Here is a 19,305-nt window from a genome sequence, read left to right on the forward strand (position 1 = left end):
CTGCTCTCGCCGGGCATGCTCCAAGGAGTTTGTCCGTAAATCCTGTCTTGCGGTCGCACTGCTGCTAAAGCACAGAGGTGACCATGATCTTGGGAATCGCACATGATCTGGCGAACGGGTTGGAGACGGCTCGTCCTATCTCCACCTGTGTTCCCTAGATCTACAGCTTGTTCTCTAGGCTTGGAAGCCCGCGCTGTGGTTTCTTCCCCCTCTGAGGCAGAGCTCGCTGCTGCATGCTTTTCTAGCTGCTAAGCACTCTCGCCGGGCACGCTCCGAGGAGTGTGTCCATGCATGCAATCTCACGGTTTGGGTCGCGCTGCCACTGAGGCACGGCGATGACAGAAATCGCGGGAATCACACATGATCTGGCGAACGGGTTGGAGATGGCTCGTCCTATCTCCACCCATGTTCCCTAGATCTAGAGCTCATCTCGAGGCTTGGAAGCCCGCACTGCGGTTTCTTCCCCCTCTGAGGCAGAGTTTGCTGCAGCATTCATCTTTCTCTGAAGAGATTGATGTTATTTGTATGACTAAGTGAAAAAAAAGACATATACGCTACAGATGTCTTTTTATTTTCACTTGTCTGGTTGTTGACTACATTTAATTCTGAGGAATAAAATGAAATATTTATCTGACTATGTGAAATTAGATGTACAGGGGCTCATGGGATGTGATTTCTCATGTAAGAACACGTTTACCTCTCTTCCTCTGAGGAGGTTAAGGCGGTCAGGGGCTGCTGGGCAGAACAGTCCCAACCCTACCATGAATCCCTCGTGCCGGGGGTGTCACTTTTTGTACTACGCACACGCTAGAGTCAGAGTTGTGCTCCCAGGCCAAAGGTTACTAGTGGAAAGCGGTTCTGTGGACCATCGTTTTCGCTGGATAGGCTTCATCATAATGTCCTGACATCTAAGGCCTAGGACTTTTTGAGGGCCAGCTCCCTCTGGGGAAGAGCATTGTACACCGCATTACACGGTGGCCGTCTCTCCTCAGTGCCCTCAGGAGATCGATCTGCCAACCCTGCCGGAGTTCCAGGGCGCAGTGGTCTCCGGCGAGTGCTTCTCTCAGTTACCGCCCGGAAATGTAGCAGTGCTAAGAGGCTCGCTACCTCTACGGAGGTCTCTAGAGCAGCTAGCACTATTGTCCCCTGCCGGTCTGCTGCTTCAGGTCACCAGAGGCCAGTCTTGCGATGCTGGTTCCCTTAGGAGGTTACATGGTGGTGTGGGAGCCCTTGTCAAGTGTGCTTCATGGGGTCCGGCCCCGAGCAGGTCTGAGGGCCCTCATATTTTAGGAGAATTCAGCTATGAGAGTCCTGTGGCTCAGGACCTCGGAGGGTATACACAGCATTACACGGTGCATGTCTCTCCTCAGTGCCCTCAGGAGATCGATCTGCCAACCCTGCCGGAGTTCCAGGGCGCAGTGGTCTCCGGCGAGTGCTTCTCTCAGTTACCGCCCGGAAATGTAGCAGTGCTAAGAGGCTCGCTACCTCTACGGAGGTCTCTAGAGCAGCTAGCACTATTGTCCCCTGCTGGTCTGCTGCTTCAGGTCACCAGAGGCCAGTCTTGCGATGCTGGTTCCCTTAGGAGGTTACATGGTGGTGTGGGAGCCCTTGTCAAGTGTGCTTCATGGGGTCCGGCCCCGAGCAGGTCTGAGGGCCCTCATATTTTAGGAGAATTCAGCTATGAGAGTCCTGTGGCTCAGGACCTCGGAGGGTATACACAGCATTACACGGTGCATGTCTCTCCTCAGTGCCCTCAGGAGATCAATTTGCCAACCCTGCTGGTGTTCCAGGGTGCGTTGGACTCCGGCAAATGCTTCTCTCAGTTACCGCCCGGAAAAGTATCGGTGCTAAAAGGCTCGCGACCTCCTGGGAGGTTTCCAGAGCAGCTAGTTCAGCCATCTCCTGCTGGTGCGCCACTTCAGGGCACTGAGCTAACTGCTCTGATGACACCAGAGATCAGTCCTGAGAGACTGATTCCCTTGGTAGACTTTTTGGCAGCGTGGAAACTACTGCCAAATGTGTATCAAAGGGTCCTGCACACTGTAGTGAGAGGCCACAGAATCCAGTTCGGTTCTCCTCTGCCTCAATTCACGGGGACTCTCCCACTCTGGTGGGCCCCAGGCAGGCTCTGGTAATGGAACAGAAGTAGACTCTCTCTGAGGATGGAGGCCATCGAGGTGGTCCCTCCTCGGGCTGCAGAGTTCGGTTCCTACAGCAGGTAATTCACTGTTCCGAGGAAGGATGAGGTGTTGTGTCCTTTTTTAGATCTGCGTTTTTTGAATGCATTTGGGGCAGCTGTGGCCTAATGGTTAGAGAGTTGGACCTGTAACCTGAAGTTTGCAGGTTCGAGTCTCTGTGCTGGCAGGAGTTGTAGGTAATGGGGGGAATTAATGAACAGCACTCTCCTCCACCCTCAATAACCTACAACATAGCAGTGGTCTGTAACATAAACCACCAATGAGCCTGTGCTCGTGCCATTTATACAAACTAGTGTGGTACCAGGGCAAACTCCTCTCACTGAGAGCAGTCCATATTCCTGGGCAGCTTAATATTGGAGCAGACATCCTGTCGAGGCACGGGCAGAGGCCAGGGAAATGGCGGCTTCACACCATGGCTGAGGCTTCATTTGTACATTTTTCCCACGATCGCTCTGCTCCTGGGAGATCTGGAGAGAGCACTCCATGGGAGGTTCCGCTCGGAAGAGATCTCCTCTTGCAAGCGGAGGGTATGCCCCTGCATGGAGCTTGGAGGCTGTATGTGTGGTCTCTGAAGATGCACAACTCACAGCTTCCGGTCTCTCAACCGAAGTTGTTGAGACCGTTCTCCAATCCAGAGCTCTGACGTCACCCACCTATGAGGTCTCGCCCATCCATTGGACTGATTACACATGTGATTCATAGACGTCACGATGAAGGCGTTCCCCAAAGCGTTATCCGATGCAGCGTCTCGTTCCCTCGAGGAGACGCTATCTGTTGTGTAATTGTTTACATCTGAAGCAGATTGAATCCAACACTGCACTGAATCAGAAAAAAGGAGTGGTAAAAATACTTAAATATTAATAATTTAAATAAAATTAGAATACCGAAAACCATACCATTATCAGGAGTAGATATATATTTAATAAATCAAATTAATTGGATCACCTAGGGAAACTTAAATGCAACAAATGAAATACAAAGCTATCTGGCCCTAAACCATACTGTTTGTGGTGAGTACCCTTGGCAATGTTTTTAAAAAGCTCTACCCTTTATTTGTCACCAGTATTTCATTTCTCTTTTTTTTCTTTCTTTCTTTTTGATAATTTTATTTGCTCTTCAAGCATTATTTTAATTTTACTTTGTATAACATATCTTTGCACTGTTTACACTGTACACAGCTTAGCTGAAACATTTTGGTAAAACAAATGTAGAGGAGTTTTGAGTTGTTGCAGCAGTGTACAGTTAATTATGGTCTGTCTGTATGCTGCAGGTTTGAATTTAAACACTTACACTTCCTTATTTTCAAGACGTGCATATGGAGCCATTATGTTATATTAAATCATGGAAAACTTTTAATGTTTAATTTTTCACAACAATAATTGACAACTAAAAAACACTTAATTTATGGCATGATCATGTTGCAGTACATTTGATTTAACTGAACCTTTACATCAGTGTTGCAAACATATAAAACATTAATCTGGTACATGAAGAATTCTGCATGCTTTTTTTATTTTACATAGCCACTAATGACATGTTTTTATGAAACACCTAATGTGTTGACCTTTTTTTCTCATTGATTGTTTCAACTTTTACAAGGAATATTCTGCATGTAAAAAGCCCCTTCATTTGTTTGTAAAAAAGTTTATCACGAACACCATAAATCAGGGGAGTAAGCAGTCGTGGAATTATATTTGTTAAAAGATAATTTTAAAAGGTTAGTCTTGCCCGATCAGCTGGTATAAGTGGGACAAACATCTTGTCTATGATAGCAGTAATGTAGGACATCATACAGAGCAAAAGCTGTGCTCCATGTAACAGGATTGTGCTTTGAGCCTTTTTTGCTGAGGATTTATCAGTGGAGGCCCTTCTGGCTGCAACCAGCACTTGACAATATGTGAATACAAGAATTAACCACACAACAGATGAGTAAAGGCCATTCATAAATCTGGTGTGTATTTCATGATATTGTGTGGAATACAGAATTGGTGCACTACAAGAAGCAGTTGTTGTAAAAACAGATAAAGGACGAACAATTGAAAGGAGAATCAAATCAGTCAATCCAGGTATGACTCCTACACCCCAAATCAGAGAGATGAGTATGTATGTCCTGCGCACTGTGCAGATCTGATGGTGATGCAGTGGTTTGCAGATGGCAATGTAACGCTCAATGGCCATACCAGCCAAAGTCAGAGGAGTGTTCTTATGAGCAGTTGCAGCTACTATTAGCAGGGTGACACAGAACGGTATTGGCACATTTTGCCATGCAAAACTCATCACAAAAAGAGTTACAGATAAACAAACCATGAGCATATCATTGATAACCAAGTGTATATATAGTATGTATCTTGGATCACTGTAGAAAATTGAACTCCTAAAGAATATGTACACAAATATTCCATTGATGGAGACAATTATGACCGCAAGAGAAACGATGGTAAAATTTTTTGCAAAAGCATCTGCATATCTTTCTTGAAGATTATAGAGTTGCACAGAAGAGTTCATTGTTCTGGTGCACTGAAGTGAAATTGTTTGCGTTTTCTTTGAAATAATGTCTTTCGAATGTAGTTGTTGTCTGTAGTTGGTTTCCTTCCAAAATGTGGATGGCTGATCAGCTTGATCAAGGTGAAAAACAAATCTTCTTTATCCAATTTTTTTCTCCCATTTATTTAATCTGATATTGAAGTTAAAAGGAGAAACATTTAGAATGTTAATAAGCATATGCTACGACAAATATAAAAACAAAATTAAAGACATTGTTGAAAGAGTGAACTTACCTTTTCAATTTGATTAGTAAATGTTTTGGTACAACTGAGTATTTTATATGCTCATTTGAGATGTAAAGGAGGGGGCAGAAAAAAAGAGCATGAGGGACGAAGGGGGGGAAAGAGAGAGTACAGGCTCTCTGAAATTGGCCTAATTTACATTAGTTTTGTTTTAAAGGGGTTATATCTAAACATTTCTAAAAATAACATTATGTTGTGTATTTGGTGTAATGCAATGTGTTTATGCGTTATATATATTAAAGGTTAAACCAAATCTATATATTTTTCCACATACTGTATACATTATTGTTGCTCCTCTATGCCCCGCCTTTTTGAAACGTGTTTTTTTTTTTTTTTACAAAGCTCATCATTCTGAAAAGTGAGGCGTATGCTGATTGGTCGGCTATCCAGTGTTTTGTGATTAGCTGAATACCTCAAGCATGTGACAGAAATGTTACGCCCCTTAACAAACTGTGATGCTGTGTGCAACATTGTGACAAGACAACATTACTAAAACAAATTACAAATGAGGCATCCAGTGGGGATGTAATTACAGGTTATATCTACCTGGTATCTACCCCTTTTGGAAGGCTAAACAAAATAGTTTAACTTTCACAATGAAACACACAGTGTCTCAACAACATGACTCTGGCAGCAACAACAATACTACACTGAGAATAAAAGTTCTGCAAATCTTCCCACACAGTGACATGTGGTGGCATGTTTAAACAAGGTGTTTTAGGAGGGTGTGGACAAGTCTTAACTTTTATAAAGAATATATCTTTGGATTTGAGACTTTAGTCTTTGCAACTTTACAGATCTTCTTTATGCACCAAGAGCTAATTTAATGGACAAAGAGTGGTGCAGCAGGATTTTGAACAGCCTCCAGAGTTGTAGATGGACAACACTGACAGATGCTGAGTAGTGTAAGCAGACATGGTGCTTCTTGTTCATTGTGCAACACTAGTTCACCAGCGTTAATTTCGTTGACAAATAATTCTTATCATCATTTTTTGTCAAGTACATTTTTTTTTTCACTGAAAAAAGGAGACTATAACAACTCTTTTTGAATGACAAAATCAGCTGCGTGGTTCGGATGTTAGATGCATAGGCTTCAAATGAACCGGCGGAATATAAGCTCACATACACTTGCTGCATTCAGGGGCCCAGGGCCAAGCCAACAGAGCAGGAATCCAGGGTGGAGCAAGGTAGAACTGGAGCCATGGGGTCGAGACAGAAACCCACCAGGGTGGTGCAGAAGACCACCACATCCATGCGGTTGAGACAGAAGCCCACCAGGGTGGTGCAGAAGACCACCACAGCCATGCAGTCGAGACCGAAGCCCACCAGAGCAGCGCAGAAGACCACCACAGCCATGTGGTCGAGACCGAAGCCCACTAGGGCAGGCGCAGAAGACCATCACATTCGTGCGGTTGAGACCAAAGCAGAGGCTCTGGTAGTTCAGCGGAGACGTGGAGAGGCTCTGGTAGTTAAGCGGAGACGTGGAGAGGCTCTGGTAGTTAAGCGGAGACGTGGAGAAGCTCTGGTAGTTCAGCGGAGACGTGGAGAGGCTCTGGTAGTTCAGCGGAGACGTGGAGAGGCTCTGGTTGTTCAGCGGAGACGTGGGACGGCTCTGGTAGTAAACAGTGGTGCAGCAGGATTTTGAACAGCCTCCAGAGTTGTAGATGGACAACACTGACAGATGCTGAGTAGTGTAAGCAGACATGGTGCTTCTTGTTCATTGTGCAACACTAGTTCACCAGCGTTAATTTCGTTGACAAATAATTCTTATCATCATTTTTTGTCAACTACATTTTCTTTTTCACTAAAAAAAGGAGACTATGACAACTCTTTTTGAATGACAAAATCAGCTGCGTGGTTCGGATGTTAGATGCATAGGCTACAAATGAACCGGCGGAATATAAGCTCACATACACTTGCTGCATTCAGGGGCCCAGGGCCAAGCCAACAGAGCAGGAATCCAGGGTGGAGCAAGGTGGAACTGGAGCCATGGGGTCGAGACATAAACCCACCAGGCGGTGCAGAAGACCACCACATCCATGCGGTTGAGACAGAAGCCCACCAGAGCAGCGCAGAAGACCACCACAGCCAGGTGGTCGAGACCGAAGCCCACTAGGGTGGGCGCAGAAGACCACCACATTCGTGCGGTCGAGACTGAAGCCCACCAGAGCGGCGGAGAAGACCACCACAGCCATGCGGTCGAGACTGAAGTCCACCAAGGCGGGCGCAGAAGACCAACACATCCATGCGATCGAGACCGGAGCCCACCAGAGCGGTGCAGAAGACCACCACAGCCATGCAGTCGAGACAGAAGCCCACCAGGGTGGCGCAGGAGACCACCACAGTGGGATCGATGACACAGGAGAGCAAGTCTGGTTAAGCAAGTCTGAAAAAAAGAACATGAACAGGTTAAAGGTGGCCTCCGTGGCCACGACTGGATAAGTCGAGTACTCAGAGAGTTTGGCTGAGACGAGGAGAGGCTCCGGTAGTTTCGCAGAGATGAGAAGAGGCTCTGGTAGTTCAGCGAAGATGTGGAGAGGCTCTGGTAGTTCAGCGAAGATGTGGAGAGGCTCTGGTAGTTCAGCGGAGACGTGGAGAGGCTCTGGTAGTTCAGTGAAGACGTGGAGAGGCTCTGGTAGTTCAGCGGAGACGTGGAGAGGCTCTGGTAGTTTAGCGGAGACGTGGAGAGACTCTGGTTGTTCAGCAGAGACATGGAGAGACTCTGGTAGATCAGTGGTGTTTTGACTGGATTCAGGAAGATCAATGGTGACTTGACTCTGCTCATGAAGATCATTGGTGCCCTGACTCTGCTCATGAAGATCAATGGTGACTTGCATTTGCTCATGAAGATCAATGGTGACTTGCCTTTGCCCATGAAGATAGTGACTTTGAATCTGATTAGACTCTGGAGGGTCAACGGGAACCTGACTCGACTCTGGAGGGTCAACGGGAACCTGACTTGACTCTGAAGGGTTAACAGTGGCTGTCATCTTGTGCAGAGGCGCTGGACCGGCTGCCATCTTGTGCAGTGGCGCTGGGCTGGTGACCACCTTGTGCTATGGCACTGGGCTGGCGGCCATATTGTGCAGTGGTGCTGGGCTGGCGGTCTTCCTGTTTGTAGACCCCGGTCTAGAGTCGGACATCCCACCTGGAGAGACAGGTGTGGCTGGGGTATCCCACTGAGACTGATGTTGCTGCATCCTTATATCCCATTCCTACGGCCAGGGTCCAGAATACTCGTGCCAAACCACCCACCTCATTCCCCTCTTGACGGAGGGTGGTTAATTTGAGGAATCTCGCCCTTCGCTCCTCCATACTGGCTGGGGAACGGATATGAAGTCCCACACCACTGGATATAGACATGATGGAGTCCTTCTGTAATGACTGGAACACAGGAGACGAGAGATCCAAGAGCAGTATGAGTTTTATTGGGTAATTCAAAATCAGAATCAAAACAAGTAAGGGCCATAATCAAACATCAGTCCAAAAACAAACAAACAGGAAACAGGAAACAAGCACACAAGGAACGCAAGGAAACTGGGTGACAGAGAATAAAGACTCCTTAACACAAACAGAAACAGACCGGTTTAAATTAGCAGGATAATGCCTATGAAAGTGAAGACACCTGAGTGCAATTAACAGGCGTGCAATTACTGTGATGAAGGGACAAGGCCTTGTGGGAATTGTAGTGCCTGAGATGAGGTGCCTATGGGGAAGTGAGACCACTAGTGGACATCCGGGAAAACACAGACCAGACATCGTGACACTATCACCTGCATTTATTGGGTTGGCAGGTGTTCATTTTAAACCCTTGCTGGTTGAAATGTCTGGTGAGTGGAGTTAAAAAGGTTATTGTTAACATTAACATTAGCAAACACACACATTTTCTAAAACGATGCCATTTTATCTTGCTTTTAAAGTCTTATTTATTATAGTTAATGATTCACGCAACTTACGATACATGTCGCAATCGCAGTTTACCAAGTGTTACCAAATACGTTTACTTCGTCAGAAAATCCATTGTTGTTAGTCAGCTGTTAGTGAGATAAAATTGTCAATGTATTTGTTTACAAATCTCACTGTGATCAAAGTTTTTAATTATCAAATCTGCCCCCATAATCACAGTTTGTGTGAAAAAAATAATAAATGTTGTCTGTGTTTTAATGTCACCACTGGTCATTTCAAAAATTAGATTTAGCAAAAAAATACATAGAGGCAAAATTTCCCAGGGTTGCATTTATTAGTATCTGTGTTCCCTGACAATTAGTGTCACATAGGCTCATTGGAAATATGTGTCTCTACATTTCTGCAAAACTCCTAAAACTTACTTATGCATCCATCCAGTTTGAATCCATACTGGCCAAAGTCAGAGGAGTGTTCTTATGAGCAGTTGCAGCTACTAATAGCAGGGTGGCACAGAACAGGAACAGTACATTTGGCCATGCAAAACTAATCACAAAAAGATTTATAGATAAACATTCATTGATCATCGGTAACCAAATATATAATATATATATTGGATCATTGTAGAAAATTGAACTCCTAAAGAATATGTATACAAACACTCCATTGATGGAGACAAGTATGACCGCAAGAGAAATTATGGTTAACATGTTTTGCAAAATAATCTGGATATCTTTCTTGTAGAGTATAGAGTTGCACAGAATAGTTCATTGTGCTTGTGCACTGATGTGAAATTCTTTGTTTTGTTTTTCGGGAAGAATGACTTTTGAATGTACTTGTTGTCTATAGTTGCTTTACTTCCAAATATCTTGATGGCTGATCAGCTTTATCAAGCTGAAATACATGTGATTTTTATCCTTAAGATTTTTCCTTTTATTTAATCTGATATTGAAGTTAAAAGGAGAAACATTTAGCATGTTAATAAGCATATGCTATGAGGAATATAAAAACAAAATGAAAAATGTTTTTATTCAAGGCATAAATCAGTAGTTTATATGCTCATCTGAATTTTGTCCATTTGTGAAAGGACTGCATGCAGTCTTTTTATTTACTGTATATGCATTCACTTGACATACACTTTTATGCAAAGTAAATTACAGTGCATTCAAGATTTACATTTGTTATTATCTGTGATGACATTTCTAGCACCACTCTAGCAGTCAAGCTTTAGGAATTATGCCATAACCTCAAGTTTGCATATTTGCATTAAGTGTTTCAAATCATTTATCATCGAAGAGCAATACACTTGCATTAAGAATTTGCTAAATTTAATATATATATATATATATATATATATATATATATATATATATATATATATATATATATATATATATATATATATATATATATATATATATATGCCATACATTCTTTTTAAAAAACAAATTATACTTTATGATTTCACAATAAATATGTAAGCATTACCAAAGATGTCTAACTTACTAAAGTTAGCATGGTTTTTAGCAGAGAGTAAAAAAATGTATAAAATAAATAAAAATACATTATCAGCAAGATTAGAAGCCTTTTGTTTCTCACTGTTTGGTTGAATTGACCTTTACAATAAGTAATTTACATGCAAAAAGTCTTTTCATTTGATTATAAAAAAGTTTATCTCGAACACCATAAATCAGCGGGGTAAGCAGTCGTGGTAATAAGTTTGTTATAAAGTAATTAGGAATGGTCACTTTTTTCAAATCATCTAGTGAAAGTTGAGCAAAAATCTTGTCTATGATACCAGTAATGTAGGACAACATACAGAGCAGAAGCTGTGCTCCATGTAACAGGATTGTGCTTTGGGCCTTTTTTGCTGAGGATTTATCAGTGGAGGCCCTTCTGGCTGCAACCAGCACTTGGCAATATGTGAATACAAGGATTACCCACACAACAGATAAGTACAGACTATTCTTTACTTTGCTCAGTTCTTCACTGTAGGGTGTGTTATACACACTTGTTGAACTACAAAAGGTGTTTGTATTAAAGACAGATAAAGTACGAAAAATTACTATGATAATCAAGTCAATCAATCCAGGTAAAACACTGACACACCAAATCAGAGAGATGAGTATGTATGTCCTGCGCACTGTGCAGATCTGATGGTGATGCAATGGTTTGCAGATGGCAATGTAACGCTCAACAGCCATACCAGCCAAAGTCAGAGGAGTGTTGTTATAAGTAGTTGCAGCTACTATTAGCAGGGTGACACAGAATGGGAAAGGAACCCTCGGCCATGCATAACTCATTACAGAAAGAGTTACACTGAAAAAAACCATGAGCGAATCATTAATAACCAAGTGAATATATAAAATATATCTTGGATCACTGTAGAAAACTGAACTCCTAAAGAATGTAAACACAAGCACTCCATTGATGGAATTAATTATGATCCCAAAAAGAACAAAGATGAAACTTATGATAACACCTTCCATATATCTGTCTTGGGTGCTATTTTGAATCATTGTAGAGCTCAATGTCCTTTTGCAGTTGTAAAATATCAATGACAGTCCAAAGTCCAAAAAACATGAAGTTGATATCCCAAAGATTTTTTCATGTGTCACCTGGCAACACAAGTTATTATGACTTAAATCTAAATGTATAAAAATCACCTTATTAGGCAATTTCCTAGTCAGTTTAGCTCCAGAAGTAAATTGAGCAGTTTATATACACATTTGAAAAGAGAACGAGGGAGGGAAAGAGAGTGAGTGAGTGAGTGAGTGAGTGAGTGAGTGAGTGAGTGAGTGAGTGAGTGAGCGAGTAAGTTTTTTTTTTTTTTTTTTTTTGAACACATGCTACAGCTACTTAACCAAATACATATGTGGAAATTAACAATTGATTTGGAATTTGACATGGATACTATATGGTAACCATGATTTTGCCAGGTAAGACATATTCCTGGATCAATAGCTTTTGTTGATCATGGATCAACATTACTGTCCAAAAATATAGACTTAACCATTATATACTTTATAGACTTTCTGCTTTCCCCCCATTATTTTGTTACTCATTTTTATTTTGTAATGTCTCAACAGTACAAGTTAACAGTGGACACTATCTTTTCATATATTATATATATTATAATATCATATATTAAGTAAAAACCCAAATAAAAAATTATTACATCAGCTTTCTAAGTAAGACTCAGAGGCATAGCAATAGGGCTGGCAAGGCAGGCAATTAATTGCCAAGGGCCCCACACTTTGAGGGGGCCCCCGACAGCTGAAATGTCATTATTAATAACATGGAGCAATATATCTGCGTCCCCCCTAAGGGGTTCCCTCTTACATTAAAGCTGCAGTAGGTAACTTTTGTAAATATATATTTTTTACATATTTGTTAAACCTGTCAATATGTCCTGACAGTAGAATATGAGACAAATAATCTGTGAAAAAAATCAAGCTCCTCTGGCTCCTCCCAGTGGTCCTATTTCCATTTGCAGTTACGGTCCGCTCCCGGTAAGAAATCAACCAATCAGAGCTGCGGTCCGTAACTTTGTTTGTGTTCAAAATGTAGAAAAATGTATATAATTAGCGAGTACACCATGAATCCATTTTCCAAACCGTGTTTTCAGCCTGTCCTGAATCACCTATAATAAGTGTTTATATTCTGACTATTTTAGATTGTTTCGGGGGGACCGCGGTGGAGTAACCCAGTACCTTTGTGATTCTTCATAGACATAAACAGAGAGAAGTAGTTCCAGCTATGATGTTCTTCCGCAAGACGCAAGCAGTTCTGTTTATTAACCGCTAGAGCGTCAAAAGTTCCCTACCGCAGCTTTAAACTGGACGTTTTCAAAGTGAAAAAAGGCAAGAGGAGGAAAAGAAAAAACATGACATCGGTACATGATGGAATTAAGATTGACTTAAGAATTATAATATGACAAACACATGTTTTCGTTGTTAATTATTTGATTGACAAGATGAATTACAGGTTGTCAAGTCAAACTGTAAAGTATATAAATAAATAGAGAAAGCATAAATCAAAAAATAATAAATAAATAAATAAAAATAACTGCAATAAGTTCTCAGCCAATTGAGGGCCAGATAATCGGAATCAATGAGAAAAGTCAGTACTGTGATGAGACAAGACGTTCACAAGCTCCACGAAACTGACAAGACGGACATGTGAAGAGTGCACAGATGGTCAAAACATCATCAAATCCTGGAGGGGCAGCTGGTGAGAAAAACTCAATTAAATCAGGCAAACTGATTTAATTAGACTGAAGTGACAACATAAGGTGTCCTTGCATATGGCATGGCAAAGTACGCAGTACTCGTTCCGTATCTAAGGGTACCAAGGTTACATTAGTAAACAAGTATGTTCCCTTTCAATACTATACTCATACTGCGTTGTAAGCTGTTTAGGCTAAGATGCTACAAGGAGCCTGAGAACGTGTAAGGGACTTAAGCTAACACTAAGGACCCAGACACAGTTGAGGTCCTAGGCAGGACAACAAGCAAAAACGACCATGACAGTGGGCTTATGCTGACAGTACCTGCATTTGTAACGCAGGAATATCCAGGTTGTAGAACCTGACAAATGTGGATGGCATGGCCCACTAGACCATGCCCATGAGGAGGCCATGCTCCTTGTTGAGTGTGCTCTAACTCCTATTGGGCATTAGAGCCCAGAGGATGAGTAGGCGAGAGCTATCGCATCCACTATCCATCTGGATAGCCTAGGCTTTGAGACAGAAAGACCTTTGGTGCAGCCTCCGAAGCACACAAAGAGCTGTTCTCACTGTCGAAATGAGGCAGAACGGTCAATGTAGGCTCTTAAGTCCCTGACAGGGCAGAGAAAGTTTCACTCCTGATCATCCTGAGAAGGCGGAAGTGTGGAGAGAACAACAATCTGGTCTCCGTACGGAGTGGAGAGAACCGTTTGGGATATACCCGTGCTTTAGTTTCAGGATGACCTTGTAGTCGCCAGGCCCGAATTCATGACAAGAAGGGCACTCTCAGTGCACCTTAAAGTCTCCTACTTGCTTAACCGATGCTAGTGCACTAGCAGAGCAATTTAGTTGGCAGTCTGAAGCAGTTCAAAGGGTGGCTCTTTGAGGCCCCTAAGAACCATGGATAGGTCTCATATGGGCATTGTGAAGGGGGGAGGAGGGTTAAGCCATCTGGACCCCTTTAGAAAATGAACAACCAAGTTGTTCTTACCACCAGCCTGCCCGGCTAGAGGAGCATGATAGGCTGTGATAGCCGTAACATAGACTTTAAGGGTAGAGGTAGTACGTCCCCCATCCATTAAGTCTTGGAGGAAGGACAATATCTGAGATATGTCACAAGTGAATGTATTAGCCCTGGACTGTGCACCAGGTGGTGAAAACCGACCATTTAAGGCTATAGGGGCACCTTGTAGATGGAGCTCTATCCTGTAATATGGTATTCATGATGCTCTTTGGGAGGTCTATTGACTCCTGTCGAGAGGCCATATATAGAGAGCCCACAGCTCGTTTGCTTGAGAGAGGGGATCCGCCATGGCTCCGCTAGGCACCTTCACAGAGGGGCTACCAGGAGGACTTTGTGGGCATCCTGCCTGATTCGCTTGATGACCTGGGGGATCAGAGTGATTGGGGGAAAGTATAAAGGAGGAGCCTGGGGCAGAGCATCCTTGACTTTAGAAAAATAGAATGGGCAATGAGAATTGCTCTGGGACAATATGTCCGCCCCTGTGTTCATAATGCCCTGCACTCTAGGGCACTTTTCACTAGAGTAAATAGGAGTTTCGAGGAGAGCCCGACATGACGATTTATGAAGGACACCACTGTCATGTTGTCTGCCTGGACTTGGATGTGGTTCTCTGCCAGGAGTTATGAGAAAGTGTTAGAGAGCTTGACATACAACCAGCATTTCCAGGTGGTTGATATGGAGCTTGGTTTCTGCACTCGTCCAGATGCCAAAGGTTGGATTGCCTTCACACGGGGCTCCACAGCCTGTCTTGGAAGCATCTGTGAAGATGACTTTCCACCAGCCAACTATCCCCACCACTGCTCCCTACTTGTACCAGTTGGGGTTCATCCAAGGGGCCAGGGTTGCACTGCATGCCTGGCTCACCTTGATCACAGGGGAGATCACTTATATGGCTCTTTTTCAGTCTCTTTTATATGGCCGGGGCCCGTAGTGCTTCGGAAGTGGGTTGCGCTTAGCAGAGTGCGTAGTTGCGGAGTCGACACTGGCTTGGGGCGACTCAAGGCAGATGAAGATGAGCTCTTGGGCAAAAAGTGTTGCATAGCCTGGGATGACTTTTCTGCAGCGGTGAAGTGCTCAGGGAACCCATCCACAGCTGGTCTGAAAAGACCAGCAGGGGAGACAGGCGAGTTGAGGAAAATGGTTTTATCCGCTTCCTTTATTTCTGCCAGATTCAGCCAGAGGTGGCATTCCAATACCACCAAGCTAGCCATCGAACGCCCGATAGCCTGGGCGGTGGCCTTAGTAGCGCGCAGGGCAAGGTCCGTATCGCTGCACAACTCTTTAAATGTGGCCAGGCTGTGCCCCACTTCACCTTAGACTTACATCCATTGGCAGAAGGTGGGCACATGTGTGCAGCCACAGCTTCGTCCACTGGAGGGATCTTCTCATAGCCCTTCTGCCCTGCGCCGTCAACTGCAGTGAGGGCATGCAGATGTTCTGAGGCAGGCGGAGTATGGGGAGCACCACGGCTTTGTGAGCTCCTCATGGACCTCAGGGAAGAAGGGTGCAGCCCTCTGGGGAGTGAACAGCCAGCATCTTTTGCAATGACCTTTTCTATCTTGCCCACATTGTGCAAGGTATCAACGGTCGTCTTTTGGACAACTGTCAATTCAGCAGTCTTCCCCATGATCGTGTAGCCTACAGAACTAGACTGAGAGACCATTTAAAGGCCTTTGCAGGTGTTTTGAGTTAATTAGCTGATTGTGGCACCAGGTGTCTTAAATATCGAACCTTTCCACAATATTCAAATTTTCTGATATACTGAATATGGGATTTTCCTTAGTTGTCAGTTAAAAACATCAAAATTAAAAGAAATAAACATTTGAAATATATAAGTCTGTGAGTAATGAATCAATATAATATAAAAGTTTCACTTTTTGAATGGAATTAGTGAAATCAACTTTTGATGATATTCTAATTATATGACCAGCACCTGTAAATATAATTACATTTACTTAGTTGACATTATTTATTTAGCTGTTCTACATTAAATTAGTAAAGCTGATAAAAACATACCTCAGGTCAACAATGAACCAAGAGAGGCTGTCACACTGGCACTAATTTCAGCTAAATGCTACATACGAAGGTCTTTGCATATGGAGTACTGACTGCTGCAGCTAAGGCTCATGAGCACCATTTTGAAGGTGACAATCCGTAACTGTAAATATAAAGATTGTACTGTGTATCTTCAAGATTATATTGTACAGTATTGTATATTCTGCCATAAATATGAAGTTTGATAATTTGTTAAAGAATAAGCGCTTTGTTTAAAAAACAAAAAATACTTTTTTGTATGTTGTATAAATATATATCTGGGTAACAAAATAATCTTTTAGAAGTGCCTCAATTTTAATTTAGCCTTGAGCCCCCACTTCATCTTAGTTCACCTGAAACAATGTACACTATATTAAAGGCTGCAAAACACAAGTCCTAGGGTAAGTAAGAAGCATTAATGTAAAGGGATAACATATTATTTTCCTATTATCAATTGTTTTTCAAACTTTGAAAAGTTAATATTTTGACTATTACACTTTGTGTGTGTGTGTGTGTGTGTGTGTGTGTGTGTGCGTGTGTAAAATGGCCACAATCTTGGCAACACCTATTATTGTATACAAACTGTGCATTAAATCATACTATTAAGGTACTGCTAATACATATGTATACATTGTGGATACAAAAACACAGTATATATTAAATTATTAATATTTTTAGACATTTTTATTATGGTATTAAATGTTACAAAAGACAGAAAAACTTCAGCCTGAAACATAAAACTGAGTTGCAAATGTAAACTCTGCAGAGCCCACACAATAAACTATCTCTATAATATCTTTTGATTTCCAAACCATGGAAGCCCTTTCCCACCTAATCTTGTTATATAGTAAGTAAGGAAATAATGAAAGTATCTGCAAGGAATTAATGAAAGGAAAGCACTAATAAAAAATAATTTCTGTATTCAGTTTAAACAGTAATTACTAATAATGTTTATTTGATGATAAATTTTAGCTCACTGCTTGATTGAATCAACTTTTATATTTATTAATCTACATGAAAGAAGTCCTTTCAAATATTTAAAAAAATATTTATCTCGAACACCGTAAATAAGGGGGCTAAGTAGTCGTGGTAACAAGTTTGTAAGAAGATAATTTAAAAAGGTGATTTTTGACCGTAACGTAGGTACAAGTTGGCTATAAATTTTGTCTATAACAGGAGTGATATTGGACAACATGGACAGCAGAAGCTGTGCTCCGTGTAACAGGATGGTGCTTTGGGCCTTTTTTGCTGAGGATTTATCAGAGGAAGCCCTTCTGGCCGCAATCAGCACTTGATAATACGTGAATACAAGAATTACCCACACAACAGATGTATAAATCCCATGTGTAATTTTGCTCTGTTCTTCATGATAAGGTGTGCTATACACATTAGTTGTACTACAGAGACTACTTGTTGTAAAAACAGACAAAGGGCGAACAACTGAAAAGAGAATCAGGTCAGCGAGTCCAGGTAAAACTCCAACACCCCAAATCAGAGAGATGAGGATGTATGTCCTGCGCACTGTGCAGATCTGATGGTGATGCAGAGGTTTGCAGATGGAAATATATCGCTCAACGGCCATACCGGCCAAAGTCAGAGGAGTGTTCTTGTGAGTAGTTGAGGATATGATTAGAAGTGAAACACAGAACGGGAGAGGAACCTTTGGCCATGCATAAGCCATCACACTTAGACTTACACTGAAAAAAACTAAGAGCATATCATTGATAACCATGTGAATATACAATATATATCTTGGATCATTGTAGAAAAGAGAACTCTTAAAGAATGTGAAAACAAACATTCCGTTAACGCAGGTTACTATGATCCCAAGAAGAACAATGGTGAAATTCTTTGCAAAAGCTTCTGCATATCTCTCTGCTGCGGTGTAGTCAGACATTGTAGAATTCATTGCCCTTTTGCACCGGTATAAAGTTCTGTGACTCCTTGTATTTTTGATGTTTTTGTTTTCCTTCTAAATGATGTCCACAACTTTCTGAAGTCCATCAAGCAGAACGATGAATATTTTCCATCTGTGTCAGCTGAGCTTAAAATAAAACAGATACACAGAGTATGTAAGAGTGAGAAGTTATTATCAACAAATGAATTAAAAAAATAAAGCATTACAAAAACCTTTTGAGTGCTCACCTTCTCAACTTAGTAGTCGATTGATTGCCTGCAGATGTAAAAATGGACAGGTTTAAATACTTCATATGAGCAAGAGGAGACAACAAGGGAGAAAAAAAGAGATTTGGGAGGGAGATAGAGATAGGGGAAGAGAGAGAGAGGGCCCTCCAAGTTTGATCATAGGCTGGTAATATTGAGATGGGCATAAAGCAGGAAAACAATGTACAATGCCATGGTGCCTCCTCTTCTTAAATTATTAAATAATATTTTAAATATACAAATGCAGGCGAAAGCATGAATATACTTCAAGTAAAAATGCACCTCTGTTTTGCTGTGCTGCTAACAAACCTCAGAGCTCAAGGGGGCGGCAGAGTCACCTTTAATTTTAATTGGCTAAATGTCTAAAAAGATCATTTCTCAAATGGTCATATAGTGATTCAGATAAACAAATGTATGCAGAAAAATAGTGCATACATCTTTCTTCTAGATGTGAAATCTATAAATTGCAAATCAATTATTGAAATTGTGAGCAACTGAATGGTTTCAGATCTTTGCCTCGTAAATGCCTCATAATCAGTGTAATTAACACAAGAAAAGCTCAAGTCAACCTCCAAATCCTTTGCTTGAAAATGGCTGACGACAATAATGGCTTAGATTTCCAAATGCCACCAGTATTCCAGCTCTGCTACAAGGAAAAGTGCATACACCTGTTTTTATCCATCTTTTTTTTAAGCATGGAAGCAATCTGATACTTCTGATTCATATCCAATTTTTGGCATTGTTTTCATACTTGATGAAGGTAACAATCAAAAAGTAGTTGACTGTAGTGGTGCATAAGGTGGTGGGATCAATAGAGAGTGTTTAAAGTGATGCAAATACACACAGACACACACTCTCTCTCACACACACACACACAAACACACACATATATATATATGACCCAGTAGACTGGTCCTAACTGGTAAGTTTGTGTATGTAACCTAGTCCTTTGGTCATAAGGGATAATGT

At 41.9% G+C, this 19,305-nt stretch overlaps 1 protein-coding gene and 2 pseudogenes across 1 annotated transcript; all 3 read right to left on the bottom strand.

The window, feature by feature from the left end:
* Positions 1–3,749: 3,749 nt before the first annotated feature.
* LOC127959028 (odorant receptor 131-2-like) lies at positions 3,750–4,724 on the bottom strand (annotated as a pseudogene).
* A 5,758-nt stretch (positions 4,725–10,482) lies between these two features.
* On the bottom strand, positions 10,483–15,625 carry LOC127959030 (odorant receptor 131-2-like). Its single transcript, XM_052558032.1, has 2 exons — positions 15,452–15,625; positions 10,483–11,505 (listed from the first exon to the last, which is right to left on the bottom strand). The coding sequence occupies exons 1-2, from the start codon at positions 15,623–15,625 to the stop codon at positions 10,483–10,485; spliced, it is 1,197 nt and encodes a 398-aa protein (XP_052413992.1).
* Positions 15,626–16,976: 1,351 nt separating this feature from the next.
* LOC127959060 (odorant receptor 131-2-like) lies at positions 16,977–18,177 on the bottom strand (annotated as a pseudogene).
* Between the last annotated feature and the right edge of the window lie 1,128 nt (positions 18,178–19,305).

Source organism: Carassius gibelio, chromosome B6 (assembly GCF_023724105.1).
Source record: "Carassius gibelio isolate Cgi1373 ecotype wild population from Czech Republic chromosome B6, carGib1.2-hapl.c, whole genome shotgun sequence".
Lineage (NCBI taxonomy): Eukaryota > Metazoa > Chordata > Actinopteri > Cypriniformes > Cyprinidae > Carassius > Carassius gibelio.

What these genes read in the sequence shown, in the direction of transcription:
- LOC127959030 (XM_052558032.1), bottom strand. Translation starts at nt 15,625, where the DNA reads ATGAGGAGCTCACAAAGCCGTGGTGCTCCCCATACTCCGCCTGCCTCA. An exon ending in CCAATGGATGTAAGTCTAAG is followed by an intron (nt 11,506 to 15,451) that starts GTGAAGTGGGGC and finishes TTGTGTTGCCAG; the next exon opens with GTGACACATGAAAAAATCTT.